The sequence below is a fragment of the Sciurus carolinensis genome, chromosome 8 (assembly GCF_902686445.1).
Source record: "Sciurus carolinensis chromosome 8, mSciCar1.2, whole genome shotgun sequence".
Taxonomy (NCBI): Eukaryota; Metazoa; Chordata; class Mammalia; order Rodentia; family Sciuridae; genus Sciurus; species Sciurus carolinensis.
In genome coordinates this window covers 44,011,307-44,033,571 of record NC_062220.1, presented here as the reverse complement: position 1 = coordinate 44,033,571, position 22,265 = coordinate 44,011,307, and the positions used below count along the sequence as shown (strand labels likewise).

The window sequence follows — 22,265 nt, the reverse complement described above, 5'->3', positions numbered from 1 at the left end:
ACCACTGTTCCCAACTGCTTCAGAATGTTCTTAATTCAGGTAAATTAAATCTATTTCAGATTATTTGTTTTGGGTTTTATCTAATTTTGTTTTGAAAATAATGCATTTTGGTGGTAAAATAATCTGAATAATTTAAAAGGAAGGACATGAATAACAGCTATTGACTCCCTGGGTCTGGCCTTAAATGATCATTATTAAGAATTTTTTTTTGGGGGGGGGCTATAAATTTTGAGAAGTTTTCTATACCTTTAAAAATAAATTCTTTAAGCATATACACAGAGATGGAATCTTACTTCATATTCTTTCTCTAGCTTGCATTTTCCATTTGATGACTCACTGGCATCCTTCCTTATCATTACATGTAAATCCCTACCTCATTATTCTTTTTTTTTACTATTTTAATTTTCTTAAAATTGTGGTAAAATATGTATAACATAAAATTTACCATTTTAACCATTTTTAATGGTATATTCTTTAGCTTTAAGTACATTCACTTTTGTTGTGTGACTGTTTTCACCATCTAGCTCTACCACTTTTCCATCTTCCCCAGCTGAAGTTTGGTTTTCATTAAACACTATCTCCCCATTCCCTTCATTCCCTAGAATCAGGTAACTACCATTCTACTTTCTGTCTCTATGAATTTAACTACTCTAGAGCCTCATATTAGAAGACTCATACAGCATTTCTCCTTTGATATCTGGCGTGTTTCACTTAATATAATGTTTTTCAAGCTTTTTATTGTAGCATATGGCGAAATTCCCTTTTTTAAGGCTCAGTAATATTCCATTATGTGTACATATCACATTTTGTTTATTCATTTGTTGATGGACATTTGGATAGTATTATTTTGAATAATACTGCTACCAACATTTGTATACAAATATCTTTTCAAGTCCCTGCTTTCGTTTCTCTGAGTATCTACCCAAAAATAAAATTGCTGGATCATATAGTAATTATATGTTTACATTTCTAAGGAACCACTGTACTATTTTTTTTACAACAGCTGTACCATTCTACATTCCCATTGGCAATGCTTAAGGTTCCCTTTTTTTCTACTGCAGCTGTTATTTTTCTGGCTTTCTTTCTTTTTTTTTTTTTTTTTTGGTTCTATAAATAGTCATCTTAATGGATGTAAAATAGTACCTTATTGTGATTTTGTTTGCATTTCCTAAATGTTGAATGGTGGTGTTCACTTGCATTTTGGCCATATGTATATCTTATTGGAGAAATGTCTATGTCCTTTGCCCATTTTCAAATTAGTTGTTTTTTTGTTAGAGTTTTAGGAGCTCTTTGTATTAATTCTGATATTAATCCCTCGTAAAATATGTGATTTGCAATTTCTTTTCCCATTCTGCAACCCTTTTCATTCTATTGATAATGTTCTGATTTTTAATTTTTGTAGAATCTAGATTTTTTTTTCTTTTTATTGCTTGTTCTTTTAGTAGCATATTCAAGAAATAATTTCCAAATTCAGCATCATGGAGCTATTCCCTAGTATTTCTTCAAAGAGTTTTATAGTTTCTGCTTTTAAGTTTAGGTCTTTGATCCATTCGAGTTACTTTTGTGAATAGTTAGAAGGTAAGGGTTTAGTTTAATTCTGTTGGTTGTAGGTAATCTAGCTTTTTCAGCATCATTTGTTGAAAAGGCTGTCCTTTCCCCTGTTGAATGGTTTTGACACCCCTGTTGAAAATTAACCATATATGTGAAGATTTATTTCTGAACACTCTGCTGTGTTCCACTAGACATTATATACTCAGTTTTGCTATGAAGCATGCATATTTTACATACATTCAGCACATATGCCTATTTTAATAATGGTCCTTCTTGTTTTAATCAGGAATGATTATTTATATAGGAAATGCCATTTTATCATTAAATATTGTTTTTTTGACCCAACATATAATATGGTGGATTTCTTCAATAGATAATCTAATATTTGGTCCATGGTTACATTTCTGAGAAATACTATTTGTTTTAAATATATATAGTGGCAAATGAAGTATTCGTTGATGTTTTTGGTATTTGTTTAAATGAGACCTGAATTTTTTTTTCCTATTCATGATGTAATCTTTAGGTTACTTGCTTCATAAAAAGAGTTTGCAAGATTTCCTTCCTTTGTACTCTTAGTTATAGTGTAAATATCATCAGAATTATTGTCACTTGGATCTGAAATAATTTTTATCTATGAAACTTACTGGCCTACTGTTTTTGGATTTTAGCTTTTGAGAAAATCTCAATTTCTTCCATGGTCTTGGTTGCTTTTAGTTGTATCAGAAAGAAATTTCAAAACTTGCATCATTTGAGCCAAGCACATGCAGGAGAATTGCTTGAACTCAGGTATTTGAGGCTATCCTGGGCAACATGGTGAAACCCTATATTAAAGAAACAAAAACAAAACTTTTATTCTTCAGAATGAGAAATGGGATGATTAGATCCTAAATGTAATTCTTATGTAGTTAAGCTTCCCTTTTTTTTGGTAATGTTTTTCTCTGATTTTTCTTTAAAATAATTTTTTTGAGTCTAAACAATAAAACATTAGCATGCCAGAAAGTACATAAAATTAAATTTCAGTTTATTTTTCTCAATTTCATTAAGATTTTAGTGTAGAGAGTTTTATGATCCTCTCTTTCTGTCAATGTCTTTTGCTAAAAGTCTGTTTTTAAGAAACAGATCTCAGGGGTTTAGGGATATAGCTCAGTGGTTGAGTGCCTGTCAAGAAATGCATGAGGCCTTAGGTTCAATCCCCAGTACTGAAAAAAGAAACAGATCTGGAATAAGTATTTAGCATTTTGGCTTTAGCCAACATCCAGTAAAATAAAGTAACTCTGAACTAATTCTTTGCTATTGAAATTGTGTTAAAATACCTAGCCTTTTCCTTCATTCCTGAAAGAAACTTGGTTGGGAGAAAACTTTAATCAAAGGAATAGAGGATGTTCCTCAAATAGTAATAGATGAAAAAGAGTACTTTCGGTTTTACCACTCTGATCAGAAACTCATTTCCTTACCGAAAGACACTCTTGATACAGCTGTTTGGGTTTCCTGTGCCCTTTTTGAAGAGCTTACTGTTGCAATTTGTTTAAGAAGCAGCAGTTGCTGAAACATTTTCGGGGTAGGAGACTTCTTTGAAATGGAAGCAAGTCTGAGAATGTGATGTGTATGAATCTCTTAAATTGCATTTAAGGGACCTAAATTGTTATTTTATGGAGCTGATTTCTGACAGTTGAATAAATGCATGGAAATTTATTCCTACTCAAGATCACCTTGGGCTGGGTTTGTAGCTTGGTAGTAGATCACTTACCTAGCACATGAGGGGCGCACTGGGGTCAGTCCTCAGCACCACATAAAAATAAATAAAGATATTGTGTCCATCCATAAAAATTTTTTTTAAGAAAGATCACCTTCACTGTTTTCTTTTAGCCATTATCTGACAACAGTAGAGAAGATTTTATAATTCTAGAGTTGAGCAGAGTTCTTACCAAAGTAATAGTGTTCCTGTTTGCTAAAGGAATATATTCACCTGTATTGAAGAAAAACATTAATCTGTGATAAAATTGCTAATATTTTATTCAGTAGTTTTAATACTTTAAAATTGCCAGTAACTCAAAATTCTACTTACTGACTTCTGTAGTTAATGTGTTCCCTGGGTTCAAAAATAAATTTTATATAATGGAGGACCTTTCCTCTTCTCCTATTATCCATATACTCAGTTCCCTCCCTTTACCTGAAACATTTTTCTGGTAACAAAATTAACCTGTTCTCTTTTAACTTTATCATGCCTTTGCCCCTCAGTTATCATTAGGTAAAATTGTGAAATAGGTCATGTTTATTTGGGATAACCTTCTTTCTTTGGTTCTCTGACCTTTGTTGTCTGATACATTAGTTCTCAACTAGCTATATCTTATCAATGTTGAAAAACCTGGGATAGTGTTAAACAGCATTTACTGAGGAAGACTTTTGTATGTTAGAGATGATGTGCTTTAAGATTTAAGATCTGAGAAGTAAGATCATAATTTAGAATTAGGTCATAGTTTAGGGTATTGTCTGGAAAAGGAGTTGACCTCTCAAGGTATTAACAACTTCTGTAAATGAATGATTAATATGGGAACTTTCTTCTTGGGAAATAGTATAAATGATGTTTTCTCTGTGTTGGAATTCTTATAGCGTTTGAAGAATAACTCTAGTACCTATTGCAATGAGGATTATATAAGTAATCCATATTAAGCTTCTAGAACGATAACTGGGACATAATAGATGTTGATTAAATTCAACCACCTTTGTATTGGAATCTGTAATAATTTACTGTCACCAAGTTTAAACTTAATATTGAGTTAAGTGCATAGAAAAAGTCATTATTACAAGAATCAACAATTGATAATATAATTAAAACATTAAGTTTGGACTGGGAAGCAATGGTAGGAATGTTATAGGTAACTTCAGAGCATGAGAGGGCTCTGAAATTCAGTAATTTCTGTATTTATTTAACTGGCATTCAGTTATTACTGGTTTCATTTTGGAGTATCGTTGCTTTTAAGAGATGGTAATTATTTTACAAGTTGGCCACAAGTTGTACGTAAAACTGATGGCTTTTTAATGAGCGCTTACATATTATGTAGATTCTGAAGTGCAGCTTCAACAATAATTTTTCCCATATGTAATAAAAAAGCATTTTAAAAGACATATATACGTACTGTTATAATTATTACCCATTATCTGTCTTTAAATAGTGGTTTTTAATTTTCCTAATTTACATTACACTCAGTGTTCTCATATATTAAGGAAGGTATTTTAATATTTTTTTATTTTTAATATAATTAGTAAATTATCTTACTACTTTATGGCATTATTTGGGATTTGTTGTTTTATATATATGAGTATAGTATCTATTAATGATTAAATAACTAAAAATGATGTTATAATTAAGTGATTCTATTTTATCACAGAGCTTACCTTTTTTAAAAAGATACATACCATTTATAATCAGTTTATTTGGCTTACATTTATTCCTAATCTTTCTCTGGTTTGTTTTATAATAACTTTTTAATATAAGGATGCCTGATGTTTTTCCAAAAAAATAGTATGGCTATTACTCTCTTTGCCAAGTATAGGAAGAATAGTACAATCAGCCCTCTATCTGCCCAGTTATTTGTTATCTAAGTCATCTATAATGTTACTGCTTCTGAAGGAGTTTGATTCTTTTTTTTTTTTTTTTTTTGGTCCATTATATTTAGTAGAAGTACCATTTTGTATTTAGTTTGTCTCTTCTCTTTAAAAATGCCAATATGGAGATCATCAATTTTTTTGAATTTGGTAACTTTAAGTTATTAATGTTATTGATGTGAGGATGTCGAAGTTTTTTAAGCAAGATGATTTAGACTTCTTGAAACAATCATGACTAATTCAAAATATGACAGTGTTTTAAACATTTTCACAGGATTTTGGTGGGTAAAGGATTTTAGTATAGCTACCTAACTGGTATGTACTAAAAATGTGAATTATATTTTAGTTTATTGAGGTTAAGGAGTAAAGACCAAATTATTTTTTATATTTTGTTTGTTTTTTTAAAGACACCTAGCTGTTGGGCAGAAGAAGGAGCAGAAAAGAGATCACATCAGCGTTCTGCATCATGGGGGAGTGCTGATCAACTAAAAGAGGTAAGTTATTTCTGTTTCTTGTCTGTAACCTGTTTTGGTCCTAGCAGATTATTTTACTATTTCTGAATATAATGATACTTCTTTCATTTACCCTAACCTTACCTTGTTCAGAATTTAAGGGTTGAATTTGTGTTTTATTGAACAAGTCAAGAGTTTCCTTTTGTATCCTGTATGTCCTTTATAAATATTTGTACTGTATCCAATTGGCTGTAACTTTTCTGGAATGAAGTCTCGTTTTATGTAATAACTCTGTTTTGTTCACTTTAGATATCTTTTGTTATCTTTAGATATCTTTTGTCTTTACCTGCTTATTTTAAAGTTATGGCAACCAAAGCTGTAGATCATAGTTTTGTATAATGATTAGTGTTTTCTGTTTCTGACAGTTTTTTTTGTGATATCCAGCATACTGTTTCCCTTTGGGAGCCAGTAGTACAGTGGAATCCATATCTTTTTTTTTTAATTGGGTCTTTTTAGTTATGCATGACAATAGACTCCATTTTGACATAATTACACAAGCATGGAATATATCTTGTTCTAATTCAGATCCCAGTACCTCTCCTTCTCCTTCCCACATCCCTTCCCCTGTTCCTTTCCATTGCTATTTCTTCCATTTACCAGTTATATTTTTAAATTAATTTCTTGTGAATGTATACAATGGTGAGATTCACTGTGGTATATTCATGTAGAATTATTTCTTCATATTCATTCCCTTATTATAAACATCCATACATATAACTTTGTGTCTTTAGTCTTATGTTTGTCTTTTATAAAATAATAGAAACTGGGAGTGGAAATGTCATCTCCTCTGTTAAGCACCCTTTTAAAAGATGGTTATCTAATATTTCTTAATGATTATTCTCAGCAAGGGGAACTCATTAAGAGAACCAGTTCAATTGTTTTAGCTTACATTGTTCTTTTGTATGTTGCATGCATTATTATGCTACTGTTTTGACTCTGCTCCTTGAGCTACAGGTGGGTTTCCATTTTATCTTTTTGAAAGACTAGCAATAACTTATTATTGGGGGGAGCAGGTTAAACATTGACATTTCTCTTGAATTTTTTTTCATAGACGTATAGTTTCCAGGCCTTTTTAAAAATCATTTTCATCTTTTCATATACCATAGGTTATCAATATGTGTATCCCTCATATACTGTGGCATCTGGACTAAATAGATATAATTTCTAGTAGCATGATTTTTTTTTTTTTTTTTTTTTGGTACCAGGGATCGAATTCAGGGGAACTTAACCACTGAGCCACATCTCCATTCCATTCCATTTTTTATTTTGATACAGGGTCTCACTGAGTTGCTTAGGGCCTTGCTGAGTTGCTGAGGCTGGCTTTGAACTCACGATCCTCCTGCCTCTGCCCAAGCTGCTGGGATTACAGGCATGTTCCACTGTGTTCAGCTATTAGCATGATTTTTCCCTGTGGTTTTATTACATCTCTTTAGCATCTTTTTGATGTTATGGATGTAAATCTGGAACTCCCATCTACCTGACACATAAACACAATATGCACAAAATCAACAACAAAAAGGAAGCTGAGTCTGATATGTTAAGACTAAAACAGTTCTCCATGCATAGACTGTGAATAAAACATACATAAATATCAAAACAAGTATTTTAGTGCTCTAGAAATCAAAATAAATTGAGAAACTTTATTTATAAAAAAACTACTGAACTTAAGAGTAAGATTAGCACAAGCTTGTGGTGTTCTTGTCTGGTGGTACTCCTCTTCCCTTCTTCCTCATCCCTAACTCTATTGGTGTGACATTTCAACCAGAATGGGCCAGGCCTTGAAAACCAGCAGATTTGTTGCCCAGATGGGAAGAGATCACTTGTTACAAAGCATTGTCAGTTGGATCTTGGCAGCAAGTGAACAGAGAAGTCCAATTTCTGAACTAGTTTGAGGTCGTAGTCCATTTTGGGGCAAGAAACAATCTTTTGTACTAGTGGAATTTAATAGTTTTGAGAGGTAAAATTGTCATAGAGACTTGATAAATTCCCCATATGTCCCTTGTTGAGACTAATGAATATGCACAGCAGATAACAAAGTGGGCCCAAGCCACCCATGTATCCCTGGTCAATAAAGCCTAAGAACAGGTGCAAACCACATTCAAGAGGGCCAGTGGAAATGAAACTCAGGTAAGATTGTAAGTTTGAATTTCAAATGTACTCAGATAAATCCTATCAGTAGGGAGAGGGGATTTTACTGGCTTGAGATAGTTTTTAAAAACATAATATTTTTAAAAATATAATATTTAGCCAAACACTGAGTCAAACACTGGAGAACAGTTTTAAAGGGTATAAAAAAGCCATGCTTAAAATAATGGAGTAGTGACATCAGTGGCCTAAAGTTACAAGGGAAACAGAGCTTTAAGCCATCAAGTTACTGAAGCAATAAACAATGACAGTAGCTTTCAGAGGGAAGTATCAGTATCAGGAGTTGCTGCTCTTTTATCTGAACTGTTCACCATTCAACCAAAAATTCAGATATATACAAAGAAACAAAAATGTGTGGCACATACTCGGACCATATTTTACTGTTCAGTAGAAATTTTATCTTAAGTGTCTTTATATGTTGGATTTATAGACAAAGGCATCAAAACAGCTATGATTTTCAAAGAACTATAGGAAACCATGATTAAAGGAAGGTAGAACTGATAGGACTCCAGACACTGAGTGAATGAAGAATTTCTAGACTTACAAAGAATAGTAACTAAAATTAAAAATTCACTAAATAGACTCAAACACAGATTTGAGATGACAGACAAAATCAGTAAATGTGAAGATAACACAATAGAATTTATATTCCCTGAGGAATGGGGACAGAGAGGAAAAAAAAGAGAGAGAGAAAAGTCAAAAGAGCCACAGAGGACCAAGGGACAACATATCCTAGAAACAAATTTAATGAGAGATCCAAGAGAGAAGAGACAGAGCAGAGCAAAAATAAATAAATAAAAGTGGAAGAATAATAGCAGAAATGTTTCTAGATTTGGTGAAAAACAAAATGCAGTGTTAAGAAGCTAAACTAACCCCAGCTAGGAAAATGCAAAAAAGAGTCACAGATACATCATAGTTAACCTGTTAAAAACCTAAAGTAAATATAAAATCTCAAAAGATGGAAGAGAAAATGAGTCATCACACATGGGGGACCTTTAACAACCAACTAACTGTTTTATCAGAAATTATGGAAACCACCAGGCATGATGTATTCAAAGTGCTGAAACAGAAAAATGTCAATCAACTATTCTGTATCCAGCAACACTAGTATTTCAAAATGAGGATGGAAAAAAGGCATTCCCATTCCCATATGAATAAGAGATTGAGAGAATTTCTTGCTGCATGCTGTCTTTAAGAGACACATCTTCAATTCAAACACATAGAGTAAAAGTGAGAAGATGGATATGGAAAGCAGTAATGATAAGAGAACTGGAGTAGGCATATTAATACCATACAAAATAGACTTTATAGCAAACAGTATTTCTGAAGACAAGTAGGTATATTTCATAATAGTAAAAAGGTCACTATGAAAGGAAATGTAACAGTTACAAATGTGTATGAATCTAACAATAGCATTCCAAAAAGCATGAGGCAAAAACCATAAGAAGAGAAATAATGGTCTTACAGAAGTAACTGGGGATTTCAGCATCCTATTTTCAATACTTGATTTAACAACCAAGTAGACAAAGAATCAACAAGGTAATAGAAAATAAAAAATATTAATATCAGAAGAATTAAAATGATACATTGAAGACTTCACCATTTCCAACCAATTTGAACTGACTGTGATACGTAGAAAACACCACCCAGCTGTAGAATATATCCTTTTAAGTACATGTGAAATGTTCTCTGAGTAATATTCTGGACCATAAAGCAAGTTTCAGTAGATTTCAAAAGATTGAAATTATGTAACAATAAATTTATTCTTAAACATCTTAATATAAAAGAAATGCCATAAATCATTGCTTTCCTTGGGTGCTTAACTTCCTAACATACTGTTTCTGTTCTATTGTTTGCCATAGGTGAAAGTTAATTTCCTCAAGACCCTGAATATTTTGAATATTTATAGGCTTTATTAGTAATTATCTATGTGCTTTTTATTGCCTATTTAGAGAATTTCATAATACATTGTATTTTTTATATCTATGAGAAAATCAATATATTTTGTAGACTTCATGTTTTTAAAATTACAGTTGGAAAAATAATTGTAACATTGTTTTCTCTAGACCGTCAAGAAACAATCGAGTTTTTTTATTGTTCCTTTGTAATCAAAGGTATTATGTGAGAAATGTATACATACATGTATTCTTTATCCAAGAAAGTCTCTAAATTAAGTTGAATCATAGAAATGTTTTGTAATTCTTTTATTATCTCTGCCTCCCAGTACTGGGGATTGAACCCAGGGTACTTTGCCACTGAACTATAACCTTAGCCCTTTTTATTTTTTGAGATAGGGTCTTACTAAATCTCTGAGACTGGCCTTGAATTTTTGATTCCTGCCTCATCCTCCTGAGTCACTGAGATTATAGGCATGTGCAACTGTGACTGGCCTTTCAGTATCTTTTAAAAGGTCAATCCAATAGGAACAGTTTTTAAGATCATACACACTGCTTATCAGAAAAAAAAAAAGAAACTTATCAGTAACTTACTGTATCAATAGAAACTGCATACAATAAGTTAATTGATTTATCAAATTTTTGTTCATTTCAATTTTAATTTACAGCTTGCAATGGCTCCAACATTAAGAAAGGAAATTACTTTGTGAAGTGGTTGAAATCATGAGCCAATACACAATGACTGGTACATATTAGTGGTTAAACCTTAATACAGTATTACTTTCAGCAACATTGTCAGGTAGTTAAGAGAGGTTATAAATTGAAGTATAAATTACTGGGTTTACTATTTTCTCTCTCACATTGGAATAGGTCCTTTCTTTTCAAGTGTTTCCTCTTCTGTAAAATGATTATAATAAATACAATGAATCAAGTAGATCTGTAAGCAAAGTATATTTAAAATTTAATCTATTTTTGTTAAAATGCCTCTATCAACAACTATGCCTTATTGATTGTTGTAAATATATTTTTTATTAAAACTTATTTTATGTTTATAAAAATTCCCCCGAAGCTAGCAATGTCTGTGGGAGTTAGTTCTTATGTGTGGGATATCTCTGTGTTTCTGAACTAGCTGGTTTATGTGGACTCTGCATGTGGGCAGGCATGTATGTATGTAGCTATCAGTTTGTTTAAATTAGAATGCAGAACCTTGTTTTGAAACACTTATTCTTTGTAAGCATTGAAGTTTGTCATGTATTCCCTGTTTCATATAAAAGAGAATACAACTTGAAATTTATGACTTTCCAAACTTTATTATCAGGAAAATTAGTTGGGCTAATGTAATGAGTAATTGTTTGGGGGAGAGGGTATCTTACTTTGCTCAGCTCTTATCAAAAATTTCATTTGTTCTCACATTTTATAAGATTTCTTTATCTTCTGTGAGTTATTAACTTAATCCTTCAGGCAATATAGAATGATAGTTGTGTTAGTCAGTTTTGTGTTACTGTAACAAAATAACTTAGATAATCAACCTAAAAGGGGGAAAGGTTTTTGGGTTCACATTTTCAAAGGTTTTAGTCCATGTCACTTGGCCTTGTTGTTCTGGGTCTGTGGTGGTAGCATAGTACATCATGGTGGGAGTTCATAGTAGATGAGACCAGTTTACCTTGTGGTGGTTGGAAAGCAAAGAAAGAGACAATAAGGACCAGAATCCCGGGATCTCCTCCAAAGTCATGCCCCCAGTGACTTAATATTCTTCCACAAGGCCCCATCTCTTAAAGGCTGCGCCATCTCCCAGAAGCACCATAAGCTGAGGACCAAGTCATTAACACAGGGTCAGTTGGGGAACATTCCACAAACTAGATAACAGTGTTTATAAGAGCAGACTCTGGAATTCTGTTTCTTAATTTCAAACTCAGTTTCACTACTGAACTGTGCAACTTTTAGCAAGCTTTTTAACCTTATGACCTCTTTCTTCACCTCTGAAATGGGGATAGTAATATCTATCTCAGTATGTTTTTGTTGAAAAATAAATGAGATGGTTCACTTAAGAGCAAGTGGCACAGTAACTTCTACATTGTTGGTGCTCAACAAATAGTACTTAGGCAAATTTTAACAATGCTTTCTTTTGGTGGTTGACAAAATCATCAAACAAACTGGCCTACAAATTGCTCTTCGAATAATCATTAGAAAGTAGATGTTACTAGTCAGAATGAGCATTTTCAGCATGCTGAATTATAATTTGTTTGAACTTGTGTTACCTCTGTTTGACAAAGGATGAATTTCTGTTGCAGAAATAACTCTGCATAAAGAGGGTATGTTCTGATGTCTCATTTAATTGTAGAAATATCATTAAAAGAAACATGTAAAGTTGTATATTTGCATAGGTCTATTTTCTAGTAGCTCATTCCTCTTTTCCATGCAAGACAGGCAGTATAGCTAGCTCCCCAGGTCTCTTGACTTTTTAGTAGGAATCCATCTTCTTTCAGCACCTTTCCCACTTTGCACCTTATAACCTAGTATAAGTGGGCATGCCATTTCTTCCCTTCCATGTAATTGAACTTAGAATTCTTGCCTCTTGTTAGCCAAGTCACTGCTTTCTGCTCTTTAGCTGACCCTTCACTGATGTGGTGTTGCCCCCAGAAAATCTATAATTAAGCCTACCATGACCTCCCCACCCCCATCACACACACACCAGCAATGTATGGAGAATTACTGTTGTTTCATATCTTTGCTCTCATTTGGTGTTTAGACATTCTAATTCATACTAGTTTCATGAGAATGCTGTTGGGCACCTTATTCTATTTGTATTGGCCATTTCAGTATTCTCTTTGCCTGCGTGCTTGTTGAAGTTTTTTGCCTACTCTCTTTTTGATTATTGCTTCATAGGAGTTCTTCACATTTTCTGGAATGAGTCTTTTGTTGTATATATATGTTGTGAATATCCTTTCCCAGGGTATGCATGATCTGCCTTTTCAATCCATTTTAGTATCTTGACTTTATTGTTAAAAAGTGAAAAATCACAGCCTCATTTTTCTTTTGGTTTCTATTTAAATGCATTTTAGCTTATAGTTACATGTTCTAGATGTCCTGCCAACCTTATAGGGCACCTTTGTGTGGATTAGAAAAAAGCAAACCTCTCTGAGTGCATGCAGTCCCACTGGCATACCATTTTTTAAAAATAGAACATACCTTTAAATGAAGAAAAAGTCTTCCAGAAGCTTCAGTACTCTGGCAAGATTTACAGCATGCTGAGGGGAGCTTGATCTGGCCTGGCTTTTAATCCTTAATTTTAATAGTCAGTACTCAAACTGTCTGATACAAAATGGCAGCTCACAACATATTATCTTAAAGTGTTTGAAGTTTTTAGTTATTGAATACAAGTTATATATACTTAGTTATACATTCTATCTTTACTTTTCAAAGATAGATAGTTTTGTTAAGTTTGGGGAATAGATATTCAAAATTAATTCCCAGTTTTGAGTGAATTATGTCTTAAAAATTTGATTAAAAGTTAGATGTCTGACACCCAGAACATGTTTTTCACTCTAACACATTTTCTAAGGAATTTCAGTTCTAAACTAACCTCTGATAATCTTATCACTATGTGTAGCAGTCCTATAGCAAGTACCATTCAACTCTCTTCGGATAACAGTGATGAACTCCCTATCTTGTCTTAACGTAGATATAAGAATTACTAGAGTTCCCAGCTACCTTTGATGATTATACTTGCATCTTCATGTGTTAAGAAGGATTAGCTAAGAACACTTAAGTCCCTTGCTAGTGATAATCTGTAAATTTTTTCTTGTTTTAGATTTGCTCTTTTTTTTTTTTTCCTGTTCCCTTTCCAAAACCCAAGGATCCTCTCTTCCTTTCTCAGTGCCACCATTTAGTACTTTTAAGTTAAGATTTCTCATTTCCCTGGCTTACTGTGGAAATATTTGCCTCCTTCTCATTCCCTGAACCAAAAATATACAACCAGTCTTTTGAGGTAAAGAGTTTGCAATAGAGCGGGAAACAAACAGGACAGATAGAGTAAACAAGCAGGTTAATGTTACAAAAAGTGCATTCCTGGTTCTCAGATTTTAAGTGGGGCAAGTTCCTGATTATCGTTATTGAATTCCATTAACATTATTGTCTTTTTTATTTGGTGACCATTTATGCTCATTGTTCTCTCTACCTTTATACTATTTATTTGTGACCCAGAGTCACTTATTCCCTAACTTTTTAAACCTTGATGCTGGTGTACTTGGTACCGTTTTATATTTAACGAAGACTCCTCTCTTTGTTTTTCTTAATGCCACAGAATAGCAAATGAAGATTTAGAAAAATAAAGTAGGCATCATCTATAGTTTAGTTTGATAAATTCATAGTATGACTTCATACTATCTTCTTAAAGTAAGGTTATATTGGGTATTTATCATAGTGACTAGGGTGGGTGGGTCCAGTGTGATGCAGTGGAATGTGAACTCAGAAAGGCTGACCTTGGTAGAGGTTCAGACCTATGGATGAAATGGGGAAAAAAATCATAACTTCTTCTGCTCTTCCTCCAAGAGATATCTTTGTGTTTATTCTTCATTGGTACTAGAGTTGGAGGAAAGAGGTGGCTTCAGAAGATAGCCATGGAGGCTCTTTAGTATCAAAAGGAAAAGAAAAGGAAATTCTAATGTAGAAGGCCAAAGTATTTGCAGTTCTCTGTGTTCTTCTTCTCTGTGTGGTTAAAATAGCCCAGGGACCTCTGGTATTCTGAGGCAAAGGAGAGGTTTATGGCATAGCAGTCTTCTGTTCATGTCACATGCTTCTAAACTAGAATTTGTAATGTTCTCGGTGCATATTTAGGAAAATGAACTTTCCTTGTATCCTAATGAATACTAAATTGTAAATAAGACCATAGATATTTTATACATTCCAAAGAAAAACTTTTGTGAAAAAGTATAAAGTTGCATTGCTAAAGTTGGTATTCCAAGCAAGTTAATAGGTAGCACAGTATATGCTTTTTGTATCTGAGTGTTTGTTAAACCTGCGTAGAACAAAAATTTTCTGGTATATTTTAATGTCTCAGAAGTCTTGCAAAACAGCCTGATTAAGAAAAATTGAAAGCATTCCCTCTAAAAACTGGGAAAAGACAGGGATGCCCTCTTTCACCACTTCTATTCAACATATTCCTTGAAACCTCAGCCAGAGCAATTAGACAAAAGAAATTAAAGGGATATAACTAGGAAAAGAAGAGCTTGAACTATCCCTGTTTGCCCATGACATAATTCTATATTTAGAAGACCCCAAAAACTCCCAACAGAAAACTTCTAGAACTCAAATTCAGCAAAGTAGCCAGATATGAAATTAACACCCATAAATCAGTTGTACTGCTCTACATCAGTGATGAATCAACTGAAAGAAATGAGGAAAACTATCCATTCACAATAGCCTAAAAACAGCAACAACAACAAAAACCAACCAACCAAACTAACAAACAATCCCAAAAACCTTGGGAACAAAAGAGGTAAAAGACCACTACAATGAAAACTACAGAATGCTAAAGAAAGAAATTGAAGAAGACCTTCAAAGATGGAAAGATTTCCCATGTTCTTGGATAGGAAGAATTAATTTGTCAAAATAACCATACCACAAAAGCACTATACAGATTTAATTAAATTCTTATTAAAATTACAATGACATTCTTCATAGAAATAGAAAAAGAAGTCATGAAATTCATTTGGAAAAATAAAAATAAGAGGCCCAGAATAGCCAAAGCAATCCTAAGCAAGAAAAGTAAAGCAGGAAGCATTACAATACCAGACCTTAAATTATACTACAGAGCTGCAGTAACAGAAACAGCATGATATTGGCAACAAAACAGACATGAAGACCAATGGAACAGAACAGGAGACACAAAGACACACACAAAGACACACAAAGACAAACCCATATATATATATATATATATGGGTTATCTATATATGTAGTTATCTCATCTTAGACAAAGGTGCCTTACACATATGTTGGAGAAAAGATAGCCTCTTCAACAAATGGTGCTGGGAATATTGGAAATCCATGTGTAGTAGAATGAAATTTAATCCTTATTTCTCATGCTACACAAAACTCAAAGTAGATCAGGCACCTAGGCATTAGATCCGAGACCCTGTACCTACTAGTAGAAAAAGTAGGCCCCAAATGTCTGTCATGTCAGCTAAGGAACTGACTTCCTCAATAAAACTCCTGAAGGGCAAGAAATAAAATCAAGAATCAATAAATGGGATGATATCAAACTAAAAAACTTCTTCACAGGAGAAGAAACACTCAAGAAGGTGAAGAGAGAGCCCACAGAATGGGAGAAAATCTTTGCCACCTGCACCACAGATAGAGCATTAATCTCCAGGATATACAATGATCTCAAAAAACTTAACCACCAGAAAAACAAATAACCTAAACAATTAATGGGCAAAAGAACTTAACAGGAACTTCATAGAGGAAGAAATATAATCAATCAACAAATATATGAAAAAAATGTTCAACATGTCTAGCAATTAGAGAAATGCAAAATAAAACTGCACTGAGATTCCATCTCACTTCCGTCAGAATAGTAATTATCAAGAATACAAGTAACAGTGTTGGTGAGGATGTGGGGAAAAAGGTACACTCATACATTGCTGGTGGGACTGCAAATTGGTGCAACCACTATGGAAAACAGAATGGAGATTCTTCAGGAAACTTGGAATGGAACCACCATTTGTGACCCAGTTATCCCAGTCCTTGGTGTATATCCAAAGGACTTAAAATCAGCATACTACAGTGACACAACCTTGTCAAGGTTTATAGTATCTCAATTCACAATAGCAAAACTGTGGAACCAAGCCGGGTGCCCTTCAACAGATGAATGGATAAAGAAATGTGGTATATATACACAATGGAATATTACTCAGCCATAAAGAAGAATGAAATTATGACATTTGTTGGTAAATGGATGAAACTGGAGACTAATGCTAAGTGAAATAAGCCAATCCCAAAAAACCAAAGACCAGTGTTATCTCTGACATGTGAATACAAACACACAATAAGGGGGTGTGTGGAATAGAAGTTCATTGGATTAGACAAAGGGGAATGAAGGGAAGGGGGTTGTAATTAAGAATGACAGTAGCATGAATCAAAAATAACTTTTCTATGTTCATATGTTCATGTATACATAACCAGTGAAACTCCACATCATGTACAACCACAAGAATGAGATCCTAATTAGAATAAGTTATATTCCATGTATGTATAATATGTCAAAGTACACTCTACTGTCATGTAAATTTAATGAGAACAAATTAAAAAAGATTAATCTTTAATTAAGATTGTTTTTATTTTTAAAGACTATTTTAAAAACAAATAATTACTATAGTTGCATGTCCTCCATGGGCGAGGAAAAGTGTTCCTGTCAGAGGGATAAGCTGACTGTGAACTAATCACTAAGAAACTTATTTAATAGAAAAAACAACAGGAGACAATTATCTTTTGAATGGGGGCGTGATGTGTTGAGCCATTCAAGGGTATGACTTTAGCAAAATGGAGCGCACGTTTCCTTTATTTATAATGGTACAGATCAAGAGGGGGATTGGTAGGAGCTTCTTCCATGAGAAACAGGTTGAGGTGGGACTAAGCAAGACATTTTGCTCTAACACGCTGGTCACTGGCACATCTAGGGCCTGCAAATTCTGGTGGTGAGCCACTGCACCAAAACTATACTCTAGGCAACCTGGAACAATTTCTCATGATTGCCAGTTCCCAGGAGCCAAATTTCCATGTCTAATTGATCAGCTAAGCCTGGATTTTATTTGCTGGCCATATACAGCACCCCACAAATTACAGATTGCTTTGATTAATCTCTAGGCATTCTGGGTTCTTCTATACAAGCTCTTACCATTTTCAAAACACTACTAAAACATATTCAGAAAATACTTAATCCTAATTAAATAACTTGTGCAATATTAAGTTCTATTAAGTTTTTATCATAGAGAATAGTTTATCTTGATTTATAATAATTACTAATTTTGATCTCTTGTGAAAATTAACATTCTCTGTAAAAACCTGTTATTTCAACAAATAGTAGGGAACACAAATATTAACACAAACTTATTTGTATATCTTTTGAAAGGACATTGTATGACAGATTCATAAGCTTCAAAGGGTTTAAAAAAACTAAAAGGATCTAAAGATCTTAATATAAAAGAAGACCTGTAAACTATTCCTTTGTTTGGGTGCTTAATTTTGTAGCATACTGTTTCCTGTCTACTCTTTGCCACGGTAAAAATTAGTTTCCTAAACAACCCACATACTTTTCCCCTTGAGTGTTTATAGTCTCTAATTGTAATTGTCTATTATGCTTTTTATTGCTGTGGTTATTTAAGATAAATATTTAGAGAATTTCATAATACACTGTATTTTTGCTGTATCGCTCTGAGGAAAATATATGTATTTTACAGACTTTGTGTTTACCTTTACTTTGTGTTTACCTTGTAGGTTACCTTGTAGGGTAAATAAAACTGGGCTCACCATATTTGTTGATTGATTAATATTGTCATCTTTTATACAAGGAAATATAATACTGGTATAAAATTACTTCCAAAAATTAACAATGGTTCCTATATTAGGCTGTTTTCCATTGTTATAACAAAATACCTGAATATTGTCTAAAGAAAAGAAGTTGATTTAGCTTACAGTTTTGGAGGCAGAAAGTCTACGATCAGGCAGCCCCATCTGGTTTGGTCTCTGGTGAGGGCTCCCTTGGCTGTATCACATCATGACAGATGGCATTATGGTAGAAGGATGCATGAGAGGAAGGGATCATGTGGAGAGACAGGGATCCAGAGCCAGTCTTGCTGTTTTGAAACAACCCTTGTGAAAACTACCCAGGGTCCCATTAGAAGTATAGCATTACTTTCTGAGGACAGCATCCCTAATGATCTAATCACATTTCACTAGACCTACCTCTTAAAGGTTCCATATAACCTCCCAACAGGCTTTACCTTTTAAAGGCCCTACTATTTCTTAGCTTTGCCACACTGAGGACTAAGCTTTCAACATGTGAACCCTTGAGGGACATGCTTAAACCATATCCATACCATAGTAGTTTCCTTCCCTTTATAATTTATTTTTACTTACAGTCTAGCACATATAAAGTAGATTATATACTGCCTAAAATGTTTAAGTGGTTTAATGATTCCAGATCATGTTATATTAAGTGTGTGTGTGTGTGTGTGTGTGTGTGTGTGTGTGTTTTAAACCTAGGAGTGTGAGCTTTCCATTTAGGAGAACATATTCTAAATTACATTTATTTTTAAAAGTGTATGACTGAAGAGTAATAGATACTAAAAACTAAGAAGTTATTTGTACTAAATATCATTGATACTCCTCACCACTATTGGGATTGCAATTTAAAAATATTTAATTATTTATAAATGAAATTCATTTGTTTACATAAGACAGTAACTCAGATTTGAATGTGGTTCCTATTTTAAGAGATCAGGTTTGAATTCAGTCAGTAAGCAACTGAAATATTTCTCACAAAAATAATTTTATAAAGAAAGCTCTTTCTGGCATTACATAAATAAAATCTGAAATAATCTGTGAAAATTGAGTCTACATATTTACTAATAACACTATTTAAATTTGTAGCAGTGAAACGTTTGTATCATACATTTCTCATTTTCAATAGCCTTAATAAAAAAATCTTGAAAAATAAAATTATCGTGGTGAAGTATTATCTCTTGAAATCTTTGAGGAAAAAAGTCATTTATCAATTACCCAAATCTGAAAAAAAATACCAAAAAATTGGTATTCACTTTTGTTCTCTTACCTCTCCATCCCTCTCCCCAAAGCAGATTGCCAAACTGAGGCAGCAGCTTCAACGCAGTAAACAAAGTAGTCGTCACAGTAAGGAGAAAGATCGGCAGTCACCTCTCCATGGCACCCATATAACAATCAGTCACACTCAGGTAAGCAATATTCTTCTTGTCTGGATTTGAAAAATTCCTTATGGTTCATTATCAAGGGAGAATTAATAATTTTAGGTATTAAAAAATACAACAAAACCTTTACTACTGTTTGTTAAATTGTAATGAGATCTTTTTTTTTAAAGCCTTATTTTTAACCATTTAATAATAGACATCACAGAGTATAGTGATCTGAAGGAGGATACTGACCCGACTTGAATTCATACTTCATGTACTTACTGAACAAGTATGGGCACTTCTTGTTTAATCTTCCTAGTAGTTCCTTAACCCATCTGTTTCTGTATCCCTCTCTATATTTTACCTTTATTTTGCTTATGAAGAAATTGAAAAACTTTTTAATCCCCCCCCCCAAAAAAAAATGTACTAACAAACATATCCCATGGAACAAAATTTAGGAAAACTGCTGTAGCCCAAATATATTTACAAATATTGATATAAATCTTAGTAAATCAAATATGATACTGTAGGAGAAGAAGGCCAAACAACATATCAAAACAAATCCAGTACAGGAATTGATTCAACTTTTGGAAAGATGTTAATTTAGTAAGTTTTATCAATAAGTTGAAGTAGGAAAAAAGTCATTTGATTTTCTTGATGTTGAATAACACTTGATAAAAACTGTCCATTTGTGATGTTAAAAAGATACTCTTATTAAACTAAAAATGGAATATTTCCTCATGTGACTAACTGAAAATGTAGTAGTGAGACCCTATCAGCAAAATATTGGCAGCATTACTATAGAGTTAAAATTCTGTAATTTTGTAATTATTGATTTTTTAGAGAGGACAGTAGGAAAAAAAAAGACATTGGTATTTGCATATGATGTATAGGTAGAAAATCAGTGAATTAATGATGTTATTAAAACCAATTATAGGGTCCCTACAGTGAAAAATACTAGCAGTATCAAGTGTTGATGAAGATGTGGAACAATTAGAACAAGCACACATTGCTTGTGGGAATGCAGAGTGGTACAAGCACATTGTCAGTTCATCGTTTTCTTAAGAAATTAAGAATATGCTGAACAACTCAGAATTTCCACTCTTTGGTATCTCGTCACAAGAAATAAAAGCATATATCCATACAAAAACTTGTACATGGATGTGTTGGAGGCATTACTACTAATAATAAACATGGAAATGAATACTCATCAACAGTCAATAAATATTCCATAGCCATACAATATAATACTACTCAGTAGTAAAACAGAAGGAAAACTAATCCATGTGGTATGATGATTGAATATCAAAAACATTATACTGAGTGAAAGAATTTAGGAGCAAAAGTCTACTACAATACTGTATGATTTGCTATATTCTCAAAAAGACAAAATTATAGAAACAAAGTATTGGGGATGGGAATTGACTGCAAAAAAGTTCTTGGAAATTTGAAGCATAGGGAGGGATAGAGGTTGTAAATGTGACTATATTGATAGTGTGATGACTATGTTTAATAAAGCTTAACTAACTGCATACTTAAAATGGGGTGATTTTTCTTATATGTTGATCATACCTCATCAAAGGTATAAAACAAACTGACAAGTCTCAGTCACTTGAAGTGAAAATTTATGTATGTCTGCCTTTTTCTTCTTAATCTGATAGAATTGGCAAAATTGGCATATTTATTTGATTTATTTCAAGCACTATCTCTAGGAATGCAATGCCCTTACATTTGATCAATCAACTTGTTGATTTAACAAAAAGACAGTTTTTCAAATTTACTTAAAAATAATTATCTTGAGATTCAAGATGGTAGGTTAGAGGAAAATGCCATTCCTAGTTGCTCCGTGGCTCGGGATTCAAGCAGCAGGAGTACTGCTTCTCTGCAAGGTTGGTGAAAGATGGATTTCACTAAAACTCAATATTGGACAGAATGTCTTAGAGACTCAGAAATTTGGGTCCCTTAAACAAAGAAGAAAGACTACCCTGAAACTAAGCTGGTTGTGGCAGTAGCAATAGTGGTGCTAGTTAAGCACAAAGGGAAGGAAAACAGAAAGAAACATAATGGACAGATTTAGTATAGAAAAAACCTGAGGTCAGACTGCCTTTAGCTGATCCAGAGGCTGCACTGTGCACTGTTGCTTGAAGAGTGCCCTGTGTTTCCCAACTGGCCTCAGAGAGCTGAATTGGAGCCTTTTTGAGTTTGGCCACTCTGCAGCTTCTCCTATGGGAGCCAGGAGATCTCAGCCAACTGGGCTTGCACTGTCCTAGCAAGCGCCTACCATATCACCTAGGGTGTACCTAGCAAAAGAAAACAGATAATATTTTACCCAGGGGAATTCAAGTCAGAAAAGTGAAGGAGGAGTTCAACTCTCTACCCACTTTGAGTCTGGAGATTGATGCAACCACCTAAAGTGGGTTGGGAATCTGAACAGGACAGTGTGAATACACTCAGGTACTAAGCCTGAGAAGGCTGTGTTCATGGGCAGCAGAGAGGGTGAAGGATTGGTTCCCACCCAGTGAGTAAAATCCTTGAGAGGTTTCTGAGTTCCAGACTCCTAGCAGAGATTGGCAGGTGCCAGGCTGTAGAGGTGTGTTGATTTAATCACATCAGAATAGACACCACCCAGC

At 33.5% G+C, this 22,265-nt stretch overlaps 1 protein-coding gene across 3 annotated transcripts in view; it reads left to right on the top strand.

The window, feature by feature from the left end:
- Positions 1-22,265, top strand: part of Glcci1 (glucocorticoid induced 1) — a 148,066-nt gene that overhangs the window by 100,402 nt on the left and 25,399 nt on the right. For 2 of the 3 annotated variants that reach the window (XM_047560080.1, XM_047560082.1), the window contains exons 3-4: positions 5,565-5,651; positions 19,564-19,680. In XM_047560080.1, coding sequence (XP_047416036.1) covers positions 5,565-5,651; positions 19,564-19,680 — 204 coding nt within the window. The remainder of the gene's footprint in view (positions 1-5,564; positions 5,652-19,563; positions 19,681-22,265) is intronic. The other variant, XM_047560081.1, reaches the window with a different exon arrangement.